This window comes from Balaenoptera ricei, chromosome 4 (genome assembly GCF_028023285.1).
Source record: "Balaenoptera ricei isolate mBalRic1 chromosome 4, mBalRic1.hap2, whole genome shotgun sequence".
NCBI classification, from domain to species: Eukaryota; Metazoa; Chordata; class Mammalia; order Artiodactyla; family Balaenopteridae; genus Balaenoptera; species Balaenoptera ricei.
In genome coordinates this window covers 77645518-77665852 of record NC_082642.1, presented here as the reverse complement: position 1 = coordinate 77665852, position 20335 = coordinate 77645518, and the positions used below count along the sequence as shown (strand labels likewise).

At 43.6% G+C, this 20335-nt stretch overlaps 1 protein-coding gene across 1 annotated transcript in view; it reads left to right on the top strand.

Moving 5' to 3' along the window:
* KLHL6 (kelch like family member 6) overlaps window positions 1–20335 on the top strand; it is a 54077-nt gene that overhangs the window by 15314 nt on the left and 18428 nt on the right. Inside the window, exon 2 of the mRNA XM_059922050.1 lies at window positions 5242–5407. Within this exon, the coding sequence (XP_059778033.1) occupies window positions 5242–5407 (166 nt within the window). The remainder of the gene's footprint in view (window positions 1–5241; window positions 5408–20335) is intronic.

Sequence of the window (20335 nt, the reverse complement as noted above, 5' to 3'; positions counted from 1 at the left end):
GAGCCAAATGTCTACATACTTCCTTTGTTTAGGAAATGGCAGGTGGAAGGTTTGGTGTCTTCAGCTTAGAGGTGCTGGGGAACTATAGTGATGTCATCCCTTGCTAGGTCACCCTTGCATCTGCTGACTCCCTGCTTCCTTTGGAGTGGAAACCCCTTTGATTGGTCATATTGGGTTTATATCCAATAATCCTTTCTTAACAATATAACGTTCATTGAGCAGCACATGATTACTAATTTAAAAATATTTTTAGCTAATTTATACATAGAGACATATAACCTTAAGTAGAATTTAATTCAGTTTGCAACCAGTGTTAGAGCTATTTCCAACCCTGAATACCTCACTGATGCAGAAGAGTTAGCTCCTGGTATGAATGGGTTGGTGAAGGGATTAGAAGATGAACAGAGCAGGGGTCAGCATGGGTGGAGCTGGTCTAAGGATGAGAGAGTGGGGGTGGTGGAGGTGAATATTTGTTTATAGGACTGTGATTGGGGTTAGAGGTTCAGGAAGCAGGAAGTTCAGTGGCAGGTGTGGAGGCCTGGGGAGGGGGTGGGCCATAGCGAAGCTGGGCTGTTGAAAAATCCTGAGTGGATGACGTTTAGGAACTGTCGGAGCATCAAGAACTCATTGAATTTGTGAGTGGAAAGTTCTGGTGTGGGTGTGTCCTCTTTAAGCTCCAGGCCCTAGACTCAGGGGTGTGCTGGGAGTTCTCTATGGGCAGCCTCTTCAGCCTCATCCTTCAGAGAGTGTTTGATAATTCTTGGAGGTGCAGATTCCTGTCAAAAGCAAACATACGAGGGCTAGAAGCACAAGCTCATTCATTCATTCATTCATTTATTCTCTCTCCAGATATTTACTGAGTCTCTACTAGGTTCCAGGCACTATTCTAGCCTCAGGGATATAGCGTTGAACATGGCACAACCCCTGCCCTCACTCAGCTCACATTCTAGCAGGGAGACAATTATTAAACTTGCTAACAATAGATGTGTAATATAATTTCAGGTTGTTACAGGGTTATGAAGAAAAACAAAGGAGATGATGTTAGGGAGTGACTATTTTAGACTGAGCGTCAGGGATGGTCACCCTGAGGAGGGGACGTCTGAGTAGAGACCTGAATGAAGTCAGGAGTGAGGTTGGCAGAGCTTGGTGGGGAGCGAAGCCCAGGCAGAGTGATAGGGCCATGGCCTGACTTCATTCCAGGAGACTTTTGGGCCCATGGCTGTCTTCATGGCTGTTGTGGGAGATGAGCTCTATTTCGGGATTGGCACTGACTCACTGCTGAAGTATTGGGCAACTGACTCCCTACTCTGAGATTATTTCTAACTGTAAAAAGAGGATCTTCATAGCCACCTCTGTTTTACAAGAATCTCATGAGACTTGGTCAGTGTCTGTCTAGAAAGTATTGTTATTACACAAAAATTTTATTTACCTCCTGTAAAAGCTAAGGGAGAAATGGTTAGTAACTAACCCAGCTGTGCTCTTGGGGAGCAAAATGTGGTCTGGTTCACTCAGTGAAACTTAGTTTGACCCCCTAAAGATGGCTTTGAATTCCTGCTGATTTTCTTCATTTTAGTGCACTGGTGAGCTCCAGACTAAGAGCCCAAAGTCCTAGGTTCTGGTCCCCATTCTATTGCCGACAACCTGTAAGGTCCTAGGCAATTCACTTAACTTTTACCTCAGTCTATCACCTATAAAATGGGTATAATAATCAAAAGAGATGATGCTGTTTGCCCTACAAAGGCTATACACATAAATGTGAGAGATTACTGTTATTAAAGTGGAAATCTAGGGATGGCCCATTTTGCCCAGGGGTTCCCAACTTTGCTAAAGTGTATGCATGGATCTCCTGGAGAGCAGCAGGAGGCCTAGGAGTTTGGTCTATGAGAAATATGTAGTTTTCTCCTTAGTTTCATGTTATCTGTGTTCAGCACGGTGTCTGGGGCCCAGGAGAGTTTATTTAGGTGGCAGAAAATCAGTGAAAAAGTCTCAGAGGAAAGCAGAGAAATGCTGGGACTTTGGGACCCAAACCAGGTCAAAAAAGCCCCAGAGGAAGGACAGTCTTTGGAGCACTTCCTTTCCTCTCTCTCCCATGAACATTTATTGAGCTCCTACTGTGTGCCCACACCATGCTAATGTCTCTAAGGTAGTTTGTGAGCAGCCCTAGCCCTAATTCTATGCTGAATGGGTGGTGCACAGCCGTGCAGGGACCTGACTGGACCAAGCCCAACGCTGGCAGGTCCCGGCTTGTGAGTCAGAGTGCGGTCGGCTGCCTGCTCCGAGTATCTCCCACAGCCTGTCGAGATTCCTCTGACCTGGTCTGAGATGCCTTCCCTTAGAGAGTGCTGGGTATTGTTCCAGCCACTTGGTGAGTTGTAATTATCTTATTCTTCCCAGCAGCTCACTGGGGTCAGGGCTATTGTTATATCATTCCACAGGAGAAGAAACTGAGGTTTGCTCCCTTGTACAAAGTCACGTGGTGAGTTAGCGTCACAGCCTAGACAGCCCAGCCCCTCCACCTTCCAAAAGCCAGCACTGCAGCTCTTCTTCCCACCCTCCCCTAGGCTCCTGGAATCACGCTGCTTGTGCACATGCACACCCACACACATCAAAACCCAGAAGGGCCTGAGAATTTACCTGCTCCTGGGGTGGCCTGTAACTAAGGCTGTCACAAGGTGCGGGAGTATCACAGCCCAGGTTCTTTGCCTCTTTTTGGGACAACTCTGGAATGTATTCTCCAGAGGGCCCTTGCAGGACTAGGTCAAAGTGACTTTCTGTATGCCTTCTGTTTTTCTTGGCCTCCTCCCCTCCCTCATCTTGCTCCCCCAGACCCCTAACACATCACTAGCTATTGAGGGTTGGCTTCAGGGGATTCCAGACACCCAGTTAAGTATTGGCTGAGCTGGGCCAGGATGTTATTCAGTGACTGATTCCAAGAGAATTCAGAAGCTGTGTCTAGCAGTGACAGCCTGATCAAGAGTCCAAATGATCCCAGAGATCCCAATAATCATGTCACATGGGACCCCCAAAATACATAGGCTTCAGAAGAGCCCCTTGAAGTGCAAGGCATTGAATTAGACAATTTATATACCTGTCTCATTTAATATTAAAACATCTCTACAGTAGACTTTTTCAGTTTTCATTAGAATGTTTGAGATCATGCAGATTCAACAAAATTCACCTTTTATGAATTTTAAAATCACATTTTAGGTGAAGGGGGTATTTCTAAATTCCACTTTGGTAGGATTCCATTGATATGTTGCCTCAGTTACATGAAGCTTCGTTTGACCCCATCATCACTGCCCACCCTCTCCTGCTAAATGTCCTGTTACCCATATATTCATGTACACGACATTCATGTGGGTAACATTCACTTTACCCCCTGAGATGATTGCAGATCTGGGTGGCCCAACAGCAGAGTTCAGGACTGATACTCTGGAGCTGCGCTGCCCACTACAGTGGCCACTAGCCACATGTGGCTATTGAGCGTTTGAATTATGGCTGGTCTGGATCGGGATGTGCTTTAAGTGTAAGGTATACCTGAGGGATTTTGAAGACTTAGTATGAAAAAAAGAATGCAAATTATCTCATTAATAACTAAAAATATTTACTACCTGTTGACATGATAATATTTCTGTATGTATTAGGTTAAATAAAAGATTAAAATTAATTTTATCTCTTATTTTTTATGTAAAAATTACGGTTACTAGAAAATTTTAAATTACACATACAGCTTGCATCATATTTCTATTGGGCAGCTCTGCTCTAGAGACTCAGAGGGAGGTTTTAGGGAGTGAGGTTGTCTGAGTCCTCCCAGGAAGAGAGGCTGAGCTGGGAAGAAATTGTGTGGTTGCCGTGATGGCAGGGTTCGCTGTGGAATCAGGAGGCAGCCAGCTGGGTGCTTCATGACCTCACCTTACAACATGTGTGGTTCCACAGATGGATCTGTGCCCCTCTGGCCAAGAGACTTTATGGCTGAAAAAACTGGCTTGTAAATCAGTCATCTGCCCAAATGACACCACTGTTCCTCTGGTTCCAGGCTGGCATTTGCTAACTTCACAGAATTCACAATTGCTGTCTGTGTCATGCTGTCATATTCTTGTTGGGGAGGGGGAAGAGGCCAGTTGAGAGAGGAGAAAAGAGGAGGGAGAAGGGTAGGAAGATTATTATTGATTAAAACAAAGACAGGAAGAAGGACGGAGAGAGACCTGGGGAGAAGATCTCATGGGCTAAAACAACAGGTTCAAACATCAGCTTGTCAGGGCTTCCCTGGTGGCGCAGTGGTTAAGATTCCGCCTGCCAATGCAGGGGACACAGGTTCGAGCCCTGGTCCGGGAAGATCCCACATGCCGCAGAGCAACTAAGCCCGTGCGCCACAACTACTGAGCCTGCGCTCTAGAGCCCGTGAGCCACAGCTACTGAAGCCCGCACGCCTAGAGCCCGTGCTCCGCAACAAGAGAAGCCACCGCAATGAGAAGCCTGCGCACCACAATGAAAAGTAGCCCACGCTCGCCGCAACTAGAGAAAGCCTGCGCACAGCAACAAAGACCCAACACAGCCAAAAATTATAAATTAAACAAACAAAAAAATCAGCTTGTCAAGTGATTTCTTCTTCTCTTTCTCTCTCTCTTTTCTCAATGTCTTTCTTCCTGACTTTTTGATGTTTGTTCCTGGAAAACCACAGCAGTTACCTTTGTTTTGTAGATGAGGAAATAGGGGAAAGAAGCTGAGGAGTGATTTCCACAGATAAATGGGCGGTGAGGCAAAGGGAGTAGGAACAGGATTTAGGGGTATAATCCCTTCTGTGTTGGGGTGGAAGTCCCAGCTCTAGAAAGTACACTCTGTCACCAGCACTCCACCTTGGTGGATACTGCCTCAGTTAGCACAGTTTCTGGGAAAAGGCTTTGGCATTGTCACAAGCCTCCGGAAGAATTCCACACTTTAGGCCAATTTAAAGGAGCTCTAGATCCTACCAGGTGTTCCAGTAGGGCTCCTGGTGTCCCTTCAGATCTGGGACTGCCTTGGGGACGACACCTGGGCCCAGCAGAGCAGGGCACGTTAGTTCAGTAAGCACTCATGGAACGTCTGGTGGGTCCTGGGTGCTGAGGGACGGAGAGCAATCGCTCCAGGCCCCGACCTTGGGAACCTCACTGTCCCATGGGGGCAGACAGGTCTGAAGGGGGTCTGTTTAGATTTGGAACCAAGGGTCACGGTTGGACTCACATTCACACATCTCTCTCCCAGGGCCATGTTCTGCAATGATCTAAAGGAAAAGTATGAGGAGAGGATCATCATCAAAGGGGTCGACCCGGAGACTATGCACACTCTTCTGGACTACACGTACACCAGCAAGGCGCTGATCACCAAGCAGAACGTCCAGCGGGTCCTGGAAGCTGCTAACCTTTTCCAGGTGTGTGAACAAACAGGCCCAGTGCTCTCCTCTGGAGAGAAGAAAGCAGCAATTCTCTGGAGACCTGCCTGGCCTGGCTCCCAGGCCTGTACCTGGGACACACATACACACTCAGCTGGGCTTGTGCTTACTTGAAATTTCCCGGGGAGTGGAGAGCTGAGTCATTGACCCCTTAATGCGATGAAGCCAGGGGAGCTTGGTGCCTAGAACCTACACTTGGTTCCTGACTCCAGGAACAAGGACTACAATGTATAGAAGCCTAATCGGAGTGGGGACTGCAGTCACCAATTCGTATATGTACCTTCTACTCCTTAGCACAACCCAGGGGGATAGTTACTTTCCCCCACTTTGCAGGTGGGGAAAGCAAGGCACATAGAGAATAAGACACAAGGCTGTGATTTGAACCCTGGGCTTTCTGAGCCCAGGGGCCACATGTATGCCACTATACCATGCAGCCTCTCAGGGAGCAGTGTCTAGATTCCAGGGGAAGCAGGAACTTCGCTGCTCAGCAATTTGTGGTGGGTGTGAAAGAAGAGCACTTCTCATGAGGGGTGTCATGGAAGATGAATAGAGAACCCTCAGAATTAAGTTTTACTGTTTGCATTTAACTGTGTTTGTTTCAGACTGATTATAATAATTATAGTTAGCTTCATAAAATAATTAGACCCACAGATTATGTCAGTTGCATCCACAATTATCACAATTGCATCCACAATTACCATCTTTGCCTAGGTCTAAGATTACACCTTGAGCTCGGTTCCATTGGGTTATGACAGAGATTATCCCACTGAGGATGTCGAGATTTATGATAAACAGAGTCCAGGGACAGGCCAGGTCATTCTCAGGGACTGAAGACAAGCATCAGATCTTGTCCATGGTTTCGGAGTTTGGGAGTTGGCATCCTCTTGGATCATCAGTAGGTCAGCAGTTGAAGAGAACAGAAAACAAAGTCTGGGAAGGTGGGGAAAGAGGGGTCTAGGGTCAAGATCATGGGCAATCGGATTATCTTTGTGAGGCTGGAGTCTAGGCAGGATTTAGGAAGCCCAGCAAGGAAGAGAAAGTGTAAAGAGGGAGAAAAATCAACAGCACTGATGATTCTGAGTAATGGGTTTCTGCAGTGTTAGCCAATTTTGTCTCAGTTTCCTCAGGGCATTTTAAAGATACAGAACAAGTAACTTCCCAAAGGACTGGTCACGCCTTACCTGGCAACGTGGCCAAGTCAATTACCAGCTGTTCGCCCAGCCCCTTGTCCTTTCTCTCTCCTTATCTGCTTAAACCCTCAGCCTTACTCACTGGCAGGGAAACATCCTCTGTTATGTAGAGGGAGGGGCTCCGCAACCTCATGCTCAACATCCCCAACTCATCCCCTCTACCCACTATGCCACCAGTCTAACTTCAGGGAAATCCTTCTTGTGTTTTGGAAGGGACTCTATCTAGTTCAGCTTTTATGCTTTTTTGGAAATTTCCCTTACAAGGCAAGTATCCCTTCTTCATCGCTTCCCCCCAAAGGACCAATAAGCTTGAGCAGAATCACCCCATTCACCATAATTCAATCAAAACACAGTTGTCATTGTTACCTTCATGCTAATATCCTTTCCTGGGGTCCAGAAAGTGTTGTTGACTTGTCTAAAGATGGACAGGTAACACTGACAATAATAATAGTAATAGCATTTATTGCTTCAAGTACAGTGTCTGACACCAGAGTAGATGCTTAATGAATACAAATTGTATTAAGCACTTACTGTGTGCCTTGAGTGACAGTGTTGGATCTAGTAACAAGGTTTCCTGTTTTTCCCACTAACTGAAAGTAGGTCTTATATGATAGGCTGAGCAGATAATGTTGTTTTTAAAATGCAGTTTTTAATATTTATAAATTGTAATAACATTACAAACTCATTTCAGAAAATTAGAAATCCATACAAGCAAAAAGAACACAAAAATTACCTACAACCTCTTTCTATTCAGAGGCAATATGGCAGCTTCCTTAGTATATACACTTCCAGGTCCTTTTCTGTGCATTGATTATACAGAGGCAGCTAGCAGGGTGGTAATAGCACAACTTGGAGCCAGACTGCTGGATTTAAATGCCAGCTCCACCACTTATTGGCTGTGTGACTTTGGGTGTATTTCATAATTTTGCTGTGCTCCAGTTTCCTTGTCAGTAAAACAACCAAACCAGGGAATACCAAGGAGAGGGAAGATAGGAGAGAGACATGGAAAGGAATCTCCTTCAGAGCCTGCAGAGAGAGCCAACTCTACTGACAACTTGATTTCAGACCTCTGACTACCAAAACTGTGAGAGAATAAATTTCTGGTTGGTTAAATTGCCAAGTTTGTGGTAATTTGTTGTGACAGCCGTACGAAACTAATACAAGCTTAAAAAGTAAACTATAGCTAAAAGTCTTAAAATGAAGAAGTAATCTCCTATTCCCACCCCCTCCTTCAGCCTACTCTTCTGGAACAATTACTTTCACATGTTTTTAAATGTTTCTTTTTTTATCTACTTCCAGATTTCTAAATGATTTGTGTACACTGTTATCTCTCGATGCATCAATTTTAGATAACTTCTTTTCCCTCTCTCCTCCTGCTCTAATTTTAACTGGTCACTCTCTAGGCCTGTTGCACAGCTGTTATCCTGGGAGTTCCATTTGCTGTCGTCCTGGGAGTTCCCTTTACCTCCTTTCTAAGTTGGATTTTCTCTTCCTGGATCCCATATCTTCTTTCTTGTCTACTCCCACATTTTAATGGATCACAATCTTTAATATCTTACAATGAAAGAGTATTTAAGAGATAAATTTTTTGAGACTTAAATGTCTAAAAATATTTTTGTTTTCCCTTCATATTTGATTGATATTTTGCCTGGGTATAAAATTCAAGGTTGAAAATAATTTTCTTTGACATTTTGTAGGCAGTGCTCTATATTGTTATCTATTATGTACATATTTTGTAAGAATAGGTTACCACTGGACACATGTTTTTTCATCTATTTCATCCATATTGTATTATCATCATTTTTTTTTTAATGTCAATAGATTCATTTCTGCAACAGCACTTACAATTGCTCTGGGTCTTTTTTCATTCATTATGTTCAGTTCTTCTATTGGGAGATTCATGTCTTTCAATTCTGGGAACTTTTCTTGTATTTTCTCTTTGATACTCTCCTTCCAACTCTTTTATCTATTCTCTGCTCTAGAGCTATTATTAGTTAAGTGTCGCACCTTCTGAATTTAATTTAATTTTTTTCTTACCTTTTCTTTCCTAATGACCTTTTTGTTCTACTTTCTAGGAGATTTTCTCAACTGTATATTTCAACTCTTCTGTGAGTGTTTAATTTCTGCCACCATATCCTTGCTATTTATTTTAATAGATTCCTACTCTTATTTCTTGGAGACTATTATAATATGTTTGAAGTTTTCTTCTGCCTTCTCTTTCTTTTGAATTCCTTTACTCTGTGTGTTTGCTTAGGTCTCCAACTTTCATCTTAGAGGGCGTATCCGTTTCCTAGGACTGCTACCATAACAAATTACCACAAACTGGGTGGCTTAAAGCAACAGAAATGTATTCTGTCACAGTTCTGGAGGACAGAAGTCCAAAATCAAAGTGTCAACAGGGCCATACTCCCTGTGGAGACTCTAACGGAGAATCTGTTCTTTGCCCTCTTCCAGTTTCTGGTGGCTTTTTGGCATCTCTTCACTCCACTCCAATCTCTGCAGTCATGTCACATTGTCTCCTCCTCTTCTGTGTGTCCTGTGTGTCTGTGTTTTATAAAGATATATGTGATTGCATGTAGGGCCCACCAGGTAAGCTTCTCCTCTCATGCTACTTAACCTAATCATGCCTTGTGCCATATAAAGTAACATTTACTATTTTGCCATATAAGGTAACGGTCACAGATTCTTGGGATTAAGACGTTGACATATATTTTGGGGAGCCACCATTCAACTACTACAGAGGGTTTCCTCCAATACCCTTGCTATCCAGTCATATTTTATATTGAGACCTTAATATACTAGGTTCCACTCAGTGCACATGGAGTAGAATGGGAAGCGAGCAGACTAGAGAGTTTTACTAGGGTTATCAGGTGGCCTGCCAGTTTTTTATTTGGGTTCCTCAAATGTCAGTAGTTGCTGAACTTTTCCTAGGGTTGTTCAGTTTCTCCAGGTAAAGATCGTCAGTCTTTTGCCAGGGGCTATAAGACAACTGCATGTATTCTGGACTGGGTACGTAGGTGTGGGTGTGTGTGAAAATCTTTGCTTACCCCCTTTATTTTAAGTAAGATGTCCTCATGTGTCTTCTTCAGTTTCTGGTGTCCCTGAGTCCAGAACCTTTCTGGTCTGGTTTCTCCACAGGATAAATCGTCTTTTCCAGCGGGAGTGGGAGTTGTTAGACTGCAAGAAGTAAGGAGGAGAACCAGGAGGCTTAACTTCTTAAACCAACTCCCTGCTGTCAGCTCCCACCTACACTGGTCTTCCTGGTTTGGGGGGACTTTAATATTCCTACTTTTTTCGATTCTGAGGGACAAATTTATTGTGACCTCTGTCCCCTCAGCAAAGTCACTTACGAGTCTTTATATTGTGTGGTTTGGGGTTACTGATGTCTCTTGGTTTCATTGTGGATGGAGTTTGTGTTTCTGTTTCTTGTTCTCCTTTCAGTTTTGGGTGATTTTTCAAGAGACCTATAAAAACCCTTTAGATAGTAAAGACTCTAATCTTTTGTAATACTGTTGCAAATATTTTCCATTGGTAAGATGACTCATAATTTTTAGTTATAGTTTTTTAATGTACAAAGTTTAAAACTAGTATTTAGTCAGGTTTATTGATCATTTCCTTGATGGTTTTTGCCTTTGGTGTGCCTTTTTAGAAAGACCTTCCCCATTGCTTGATTATGTACTCACTCACTTATAAGTTCATTTAGTCTTTTTACATCTACAGATTTGATACCTAAATCTTTAATATACCTGGAGATTATTTTGGCATAAAGTTTTGTCTTCTCCGTCTTCTTCTTCTTTTCATTTTCTCCAAGTGGTGAGCTTCAGTGGCGAGTTTAATGAGCTTTAATGAGAGGGATTGAAGAGGAAGATGGAGACAGGATAGAACTACGGCAAGCTTTGTTTGTTGTTGATTCTCCTATTCTGGTAATCCCTCACCTCAAAATTTTCCAAATCTTACTTACTTTCTTGGCAAAAAATAGTAAGTTTCTCTGTGAGGCTATTTTATTCATTTTCCTGTGAGTGTTAATTCTTATGAAAATAAGAGAAGAGGACCGTGAGCTTTTGGACATCTGTTTAACTTGCTTTCTGATTGGTATTGTTTCTGGACTACTTGCTTTGAAGTCTCAGACATAGAAAACGGGGAATATTTTCATGCCTGAAGGCACCATAAGGGACAGACGTTTATAGGTTGTTGAAATCACTCTGTGGTTTTAAAATACTATTTACTCTTTTGGATGGATGAGACATATGCCCATTCTAAATTCAGAAATATAAGGAGATACAGTGAAACATTTGCCATCTTCACTCTTAGCCTCTTTCTTCCTGTCTTGCTGTCCTTCCTGTTCTATGCACGTACAGTGTATATGTGCATCTATCACTCTCACTCATTGCCTCCATTTTTTAAACACAAATGTTGGCACAGTAAACACTCTATTTTGACGTCTTGCTTTATTTGGCTTCATGATAATTTTTGGAGGTTGTTACAGGTCAGCATGTGTAGAGCTGTCTTCTTCTTTTCAATGCTGGATAATATCGTTGGGGTCTCTCTAGATATCAGACATATACAGTTATCTGTAATGGTCTCTTATAAGGCAGGGTGATGGAACAGAAAGAACATGGGCTTTGGAGTCAGGCGGAACCTGGGTTTATATCCCAGTTCAGTCACTTATTTGCTGTGTGGCTGTGGACAAGTTACTTAAATTTTCTGAGACTCAGCTTTCTCATTTGTAAAATTAGGATGACAATGATACCTGCCTTTCAGGGAAAGTGTGCCAGACTTGGCATTTTATTTTATCATTTTAGAACTTCCACAGAAGCCAGTACCACCTCTGTGGGACTGAAATCAGCGGGAATCATATTATCTTGGTTTCCCCACGACATCCAGTAGTAAAGGTTTCTTAATTTTCACACCTTTGATGTGACTCAGCTGCTCTCTCATTTTCTGCTTCTCTTCTCAGGCCTCCTCTTAATCTCTTCCTATTAAACACTGATTGCTTCTCTCTCAGGATTTCCCAGTCCAGAAAGGCAGAAGGGAGAATTCAGTTGACCAAGCCAATCACCACTATGGCTCTTTGAAAAGAGTTTTCACGTGAGGCCACTTCATGAGTGGCTAGCCTGTTAACACTGATTGCCCTTGGGTCAAGGGCCCATTGGTCCAGTGAGGTATGGCATAGGGCCAGACAGTTTCTTTGGAGGAAACTTTGGGTGTGTCAGGTACTGCATGATCTGCCCACTTGAGGAGATTTGCAGTAACCTGGCTACAATTTAGTAGCCAATTTTGGTGAGGAACATATTTTCTCTAAGTAGCTTTTGGGAAGGTAAAAGTAAGAGAAGCACCTAAGAGAAAAGGCCCAAGGAACCTGTTCACATGTGAGGCAGGGATTTTAAGATGATTGTAATCCAGTGGAGGCTCCAGAGAAGAAAAGGTCCCTCCCTTGCCTTAACTGGACTTTTAGGCTTCTGAGTTCTAGATAAGCCAGGTAGTCAGAAACTACAGATCAGGGGCAATGACTATAAAAACTTGGGCAATTTTTTAATCTTGGAGGACTTTGCCATGTTTGTTTGGGGAAGTTTGCCTTATCTGTTAGTTTAATTTTTATTATTAAAACCTCATGAAATAATAAGGGCTTGTGAGCTTATCTTCAGGGCAGCAAGAAGATGTGAGGTCAGGGAGACCATACTCATCCTGCATTTAGTCTCAGATGGAAGGATCCCCGAGATACAGAGCAGCTGGTTAGAAGGGGCTTGGATGAAAAAGGAGGTCAGGCTGAGTCCCTACGGCTGAAGTGAGGAAAGAAAGAGGGATGTCGGAGTGTCAGCCTGATCATCTGGACCGAGACTGAGAAGGCCCATGTGGTGTCTACACAGCACCACATGGGGAGGTGATGTAACTTTCATCATGGTGGCAGTCTGAGGGGACTTTGGTGAAAGTCCTGGCATTGCTTATTTTCCTATTATATCTTTCGCTAATGACAGGATGGATGCTGGTGAGACCTATATGATGAGGTAGCCATGTGGTCAGTGGCCGACTTGATAGCCTGGGTTGGCGTCTTGGCTTCCCAGTACTTGGAACATGGTACATAAATGTACCATGTTGAGCCAGTGAATATGTGGTGCTCTTGTTGTTCATCACTAGCTGAATATGAGGACCTGCTCAAGATGCCATCAAAATGTGTCTGACCTCCTATAACAGGACACTGAGAAGCCCAATTCTGGCTCTTGGAAATGCCATGGGCTAGTAGAGGAGGAAGTATTCCACAGGCTAATACTGATACTTGTTCATTTTTAAACACCTACTAAGAGCCAGGCACCTAGGTAAAAGTAGGTCCCATTACTGTAAGGTACAGATGAATTTCTGTTCTTATTGACAGGGACCCACAGATTATGTCTACTCAACATCAGAATAGCCAGTTGATCTAGGCAAGAAAACCAACCCAACGCTTTCTTTACCACCATCCAGATAAAATCAACCTGTTGACTGTCTGATGCACCCTCTCCCACACATTCCCCTTGTCAATCAGTGATACTGTGTGGCTACTGTGAGTGTTAAGAAATCAGGGTTAATTTCCTGCGTCTACAGGACAGTAATGGTTGCCGTTTTCGAGTATTTCAGAACAACTATTTTGCCTGTATTATCTCATTTAAAATGAGGTAGGTATTTTTACCCCCAGTTTATAGACGAGGGAAATAAGATTCAACAATGCTGAGGAAATGCTCAGGGTTTCACGGCTAATGAAAAGGAGGAGGCTGAGTTAACTCCTGTGCATAGCCTGTGTGTTCTTCACTGCACATACTGTGTCCACCCCTCAGAGCGAGGCCTGAAACAAGCCATGATCCTGAAGGCAGCTGGGGCCTGTAGTATGGTGCTCTGTGACCAGCACAGCTGCAAACCCTTTTAGCCAACTCCCTCTGGGGAACCTTGGACACTTGGGGTTCCCAGGTGTCTCCCCAGTGAGCCTGCTGCTGCCCACAGAGCATCTCTCTTAACTTTGCATTTCTGTGTTTGATCTCAATGTTTGCTCTTTTAAATTTTTAGGTATAACTTACGTTCAGTAAAATGTGCATATCTTAAGTGTACAGCTTGATGATTTTTCTTATATAGGTATAGAACCTTGTAACCACCACCCAGATCAAGCTCTAGAGCATTCCTGGCATCTCAAAATGCTCCCTCATGCCCTCCCCAGGAAGGACCTCCCCAGGGGTAACTACTACTCTAGCCATGCCACCATGGATTAGTTTTGCCTGTGTTTGAATTTTGTATTTTTCTTGAATTCCAATTAGTATAGGGGTCTAAATCTTAGGCTACAAACTCAGGTGTGCAAAAAAAAAAAGTGTGATTTAACCTATTACTTTTATTTTTTTGTGTTTTTTAATTTATTATTGAAATACAGTTAATTTACAGTGTGTTAGTTTCAAGTGTACAGCAAAGTGATTCAGTTATACATATATATGTGTATATATATGTATATTCTTTTTCAGATTCTTTTCCATTATAGGTTATTACAAGATATTGAGTATAGTTCCCTGTGCTATACAGTAGGTCCTTGTTGTTTACCTATTTTATATATAGAAGTGTGTATATGTTAATCCCAAACTCCTAATTTATCTCTCCCCGCACCCCCCATCCCCTTTGGTAATCATAAGTTTGTTTCCTATGTCTATGAGTCTATTTCTGTTTTGTAAATAAGTTCATTTGTATCATTTTTTTTAGATTCCACATGTAAGTGATATCATATGATGTTTGTCTTTCTAAACCTATTATTTTTCTAACATCGAACTTAAGTCTCTATTCTGAGCTTCCCATTCTACCAGTGGCAGAAGCTGTAGTCAACTTTATGACAACCCACTTCAGGAAAGCCTTATCAATTCAGGATTTGGGTTGCTTATATATTTGCAGAGTGCATTTACACAGTGCCAGAACATTGTAGAAAGGGGTATCTGGCTCAGGCTTACCATGGTCATTTGCATCATTGGTCCATGCTGACACCTCCTGGAGTGTCTACATTCCCATCGGTCTCTCTCTCGATCATCAACCCCTTCCCCATTGGTATCAACTGAAAGTCCCCAGTCCCACCTGGTTCTGGCCATCAGTCCTTGCTGGTCATTTTGCATTTTCTTTGTCCTGTTTTCAAGGCCTCTTCAGGTCTGCCAATCCTCTCAGTATTTCCATGTCCCTCTCAGGGGCAACACAAGAAGCATCCGTTTCCTCTCCTGTGCCAATCTGGAACTGTGGAGAACTCGGAGCAGCTGCCCTAGGCCCGCTTTGTCTAGAAACAACACACTCCAGTTTCTCTTCTGCTGCTGCTCTACTGGCCTGCTGCTTTTCTGATTTCATCTCGGCAGTCGGGGTACATGTTCTTTTGTTCTCATATCCACAGCCTCTAAGGGCTTCCAGCATCCCCCTTACTCTGGAGTTCTGGCCTGCACTGAGACAGAGGAACCATCCCAGGGACCCACACCTGCTTCTCACTCCATTACTAGACTTCCCCTTTCTCCTCTCTCTTTCAGGCCTGAGAATCGTTATTTCCTCCAGTGTGGGAAAAGCTGACTCTTATATTATCATCCATTCTCCTATTTCTACTGTTTTGGCATAAACCTTTGCGCACACTCTTTAGGATTCTGGATTTTGAAGGTCAAAGGGCCCAGTTATTACCACTAATCGGTGTTTCAAAACTATTTTTCTAGTGTAAGTTCTAAAAGTGTATTTAGAAACACAAGAGCCAAAACTGTCTTCTTTCATCTACCCTTTCACCCTTCCCTGAGTAAGTAAGCCTGGAATGCCCTAGTTGCTGTTTATAGATTGTGGAATAAGGAAGTGGGATGTGGGGTTTTAGCTGTAATACAATCCACGTTGCTACCAGATTCTGACTTTTTCTGCTACCTAACTACCACAAATTACTGAGTATCTGCTATGTTCAAGGCACTTTGTGAGACACTATCAAAGGGAAATAAAGATAAAAATTGTAAATATAAATCACATTTAAGTAGCAATTTATCATGTTCTTTCCCCTACATGATCCCATTTGATATTGACAGTATTTCTGAGAGTGAGCAAGCCAGGTAACACCCTCCTAATGAGCCTGTAAGGTGGGTTTATTATTCCCAACGTTTTCCAGATGAGGAGACTGTGGCTCAGAGAGAGTCCAGCTCATCAAGTGGTGGAGCTTTGATCTGGGTTCTAAACCCAGAACTTCTGGCTCCTGTACCTGCCTCCATTTACTACCCTTGAAGCCTCAAAAACGAGGATTCCCAATGAGCTTCCAGACCCCAAGGCAGAATGTAGAAATTGAGAAATTTCTGGCTCTGAAGGAGGTGGACTTCATAGAATGGGTAGGATTTCAACAAGTGGCAGTTGGGTTTGGGGGAACGTATTCTAGGCAGAAGGAACTTGTAAGCAAAGACTTAAGGTTTCACCTTCTCTACCTGCTACCCCACCTATTGCAGCTGTCTGCATTCATAGACCTGCTTCTCAGGACTTGGCTCCTGCTTAGGTACATTCTTCTGTGCCCTACTCACGTGTCCACACACACACACACACACGCACACACATGCACACATACTCAACTCCCCAACATCCTGAGCCTCAACCACGTCCCAGACACAATCATTCTATTTAATCCTTACAGTGATGTCCCTCCCTGGCCTTCACCCTCTCCCTGGGCTGAGTCACTAAGCCGCAGCTGTGACTTGCCCCTTGAATCTTAGTGTAGCCCACATATATCCCCTGTTGCACCCTGCTAGCCTGTTGGAGCCCCCACTATGTCCTCTGGGCACTCAGGGGCTGTCTGTTGCCTGAGTCTCTACCAAACTTGCCACTCCCTTGGGCACTGCCCCTCCCCTTTCCCTCTGATTCCACTTCTGAGGTGGGTGCACCTCTAAGTGCCCCAGTCCCCCAGAACCTGCCCCCCTTAGTGAGTGGGCCTTTCGCAGGTCTTAGCTCCTTCCTTTCCTGCCCACCCTGTATAGCTTCCAGGAACCGGCAGACCTTTCAGTCAAGTCTAGAGGAAGGACTGAAAGTCTGGAGGGAGCAGAGGCCATCCAAGGGGTGGGAGAGTGTATTCCTGCAGAGTCAGAGGCGGGTGTCTGGCTTGAGAGGGAGGGAGAGGCAAAGGTGGAAGATTAGGATCAGTGGTAATTTACAATTTGTATGAAGACCCCTCTTTAATACCAATACAGACCTCACAAGAGAATGGCTTTACGTTTAGTATCTATTCTCTGGTAAGACAAAAATAGTGACAAAAGTTCACAATGAATTCAGAAACACTTTCAAATAAATTTGAATTTTATTCATCTCATCAACAGCTAACACACTCTTCACATATACTGATTTGTTGGGACTTGAAGGTAAGAATATCAATGTCTTTATAGACCCTTTGCAAGAACTCCAAGGCCACGTAGGGACTATGGTCAATGGAATCCCTGATTTGGACCAAAATAGTACTTCAGTTATTCTGGAGTGGTAGGAACCTCTAGTGAGCTGTGGAATTACAGTGGTGAAGTTCTTCAGGATGCCTGGTTTTGGAGAGCATAAAGGGAAGCAGAAGAGGGGCAGTAGAGATGGGGAGGGAGGGGTGCATTCTCTTTGAGGCAGACATTTCTCATGGGAACTGCAACCATGTTTCAAGTGGTTTCTTTGATTGTATTTTTAGTCTCCCTGTTAGAGAGTCAGGTGCCTGGGTGTAAATTTTTACTCACATGTTCTCCCAAATAGGAAGTTGACTATCTGTTGCCATTATCTGTCATCACTCAGCTTTAATAAACAAGTTCATGTGTCACTGGGACAGGCTGAGACAGAAAACTTACCCTAAAGTCCTAAATAATCTTAAATATGAAGAAACAAAACCAGATATTTTTAAAGAGAACAAGTTCTTGTCCCCATGACTGCCCTGCACATCAGCAGTTTCCCAGCCATTGGTTGGGATCCCATGATGCTGCCCTACACAACCGTCAAACTCAAAAGTGTTTATTGAAGCATATTTTGGAGGGAATGTAGGCAACTTGGAGAACCCCCACTCACCCTTCGCCTCATAAGGCCTCTTCAGACTCTCCTGGAATTTTGTTAGCTCAACAACGCAACAGTCACAAAGGCAGGGTGATGCTCAGTGAGAATAATTAGCCAGGTGATCTCCAGTATCACTTCTACCACCTACCAGCTGTGTGACCTTGGGCAACACACTCAACTCTTTGAATGCTCTATTTCCTCCTCTGTACAAATGGCAATATTAATACATACTTAAAATATATTCATTAAAAAATAAAATTTATTCGTTAAACAAAATAATGGATGGGAAATTGTCTAGTACAGATCTTGGTACCTACTAGGTATCTGAAAAATATTTTCTTTCTCTCTCTCTCCTTCCCTTCTTTCTCTCCTTTTGCCAGAGTTTGTGCTAGGTGCTGCTGGAAATAAAAACACACAGATGACCTAGAACCTGCCCTTGAGATGCTTGACCATAGTACAAGGCAGTACAGTGTTCTGCTAGAGGGGCAAGTGAGTTGCCTAGTAGAGCCCAGAGGAGGGAGGAATTGATTCCATGTTGGGCAGTTGAAGAAACCATGAAGGAGGAAGTGGCTTTTCAGAAAGAACTTCATGAATAGGTAGGATTTCTCCACTTCTTTTCCCTTCCCTTCTCTTCCATTCCCCTTCTTCCTTCTTAACCAGGTATCGACCCAGAATTTAAAATGTCCAGAGGCAGGGAAGGCTCAAAGCACAGTCTGATTAAGACTCTGGCTCTGTGTCTTTCTGGTCCTTCAGGTTGGCTCTCCCTCTTGTATTGGCTTTGTCCTCTGGTGGATGGATGCCAGAGAGCCACCCAGTGTCTCCTGAAGACACAATTCCCAGAAAAATGTCACATGTGCAAACAAATGTTTGCATACAACGTAGGGGTTCATAAACTCTCTGGAGCATCCGTTGGTCCCAGATCTAACAACTCTGAATGAAGGAAACAGCCCTGTGTAGATAAAGTGGTGGCCATGGTACTCATTCTTCCTTCCTTTTGAGGTAAACTTAAAAGGGGAGTTCTCAGTTGCAATTAGGATAAGCTATCCTGAGTCCTTTCTTTAAAAGTGGGGCCCCAGAGTCAGACTTGCTTGGGTGACGAGAGCAGGATTTTAGCAGGTAGTGATGAGGGACAAAGGTAGTCCTGGCTGAGGAAATGGTGTGAGCATAGAAAGGCACTGTGACAGGTGAGCTTAGGACTATTTGGAGAAGGTGAGTAGACAGGTGTGACTCCATCAGGGAGAGTCCCAGTGCTGACTTAGAGCCACACTGGGCACAGCTTGAGGGGTAGGAGTGGACTTTCTCAGTCCAGGCAGTGGAATCACTGAACTGTTACACAGTGTTTATCCTAGCTGTAACTCTACACATTCCATGTGATCATTTGATTCCTGCTTGCCACCCGCACTGGTCTACCTTCTCCGATGAGCACAGGCACTGTGTCTCTTTCTGCTCCCCTCTGTACCCCCAGCCCTGGTTGAGGGCCTATGATCTAATAATGCTCAATACATATTAGGGAAAAGAACAGGTGGGTGAATGGTTTCTGAGTGGGGAGAGACACGTCTGGGTCACTGTTGTTCACACGTGTGAGCTTTGGTACTTGATTTTATTCTCCTTCCTTGTTCCCTTCTTTGCTCATTGGTGGTCATCACACAGGGGTAGCAACTGGCATCTTATCAGCCAGGCCTTCCTCGGTCTGGACAGATCAGACCATCTGAGTTTTCCAGTGAAGTGTGCAAATGACCCTCGGCATCTGCCAAGCCCTTGTCCCAATGCACACACTATTTGACCGGAGGCAACTTGAAATAATGTAAAAACATGCATTTTTGGACTGAGAAAGACTATTTCAAATTTTAGCTCTACCTCTCATTGTAAGTCTCTGAGGAAATTACCTCACTTCTCTGAATCTGTTCCTCATCTATAAAACAGCAATGATAATAAATATCTACTTTATAGTATTGTTGTATTAAATGAGCTGGTAAACATAAAGGGGCTGGCACATAGTATGAGCTCTTTTTTTTTTTTTAATTTTATTTATTTATTTATTTATTTATTTTTGGCTGTATTGGGTCTTCGTTTCTGTGCAAGGGCTTTCTCTAGTTGCGGCAAGTGGAGGCCTCTCTTCATCGCGGTGCGCGGGCCTCTCACTATCGCGGCCTCTCTTGTTTCGGAGCACAGGCTCCAGACGCGTAGGCTCAGTAATTGTGGCTCACGGGCCTAGTTGCTCCGCGGCATGTGGAATCTTCCCAGACCAGGGCCCGAACCCGCGTCCCCTGCATTGGCAGGCAGACTCTCAACCACTGCGCCACCAGGGAAGCCCTTTTTTTTTTTTTACATTTTATTTTATTTTCTCATTGTGTACTTGAAAATCACAAGAAAGTATTTATTTTATTTTTTCCTGATTTTAAAAGCAACTTCATGCTCAGTGTAGAAAACTTGGCCTGTGCAGCAAGGTCTAAAAAACAAATTACTGTAATAACTTTATCTACAAAACTCTATTGAGATAACCACTATTAGCATTTTGAGGTATTCCCTTCTAGTATTTTCTCTACTTGTGAGAAATGTCATTTATTTTAAGTAGATAATTCCTCCACATGGCACCCAATTGGAGGGGGTACAAAAAGGTAAACAGTGAAAAGTAATTCTCCCTCTCTACCCTCACTCCGCCCACCAGTTCCACTTCCCAGAGGCAACCTTGTTACCAGGTTCTTAGGTGGCCGCC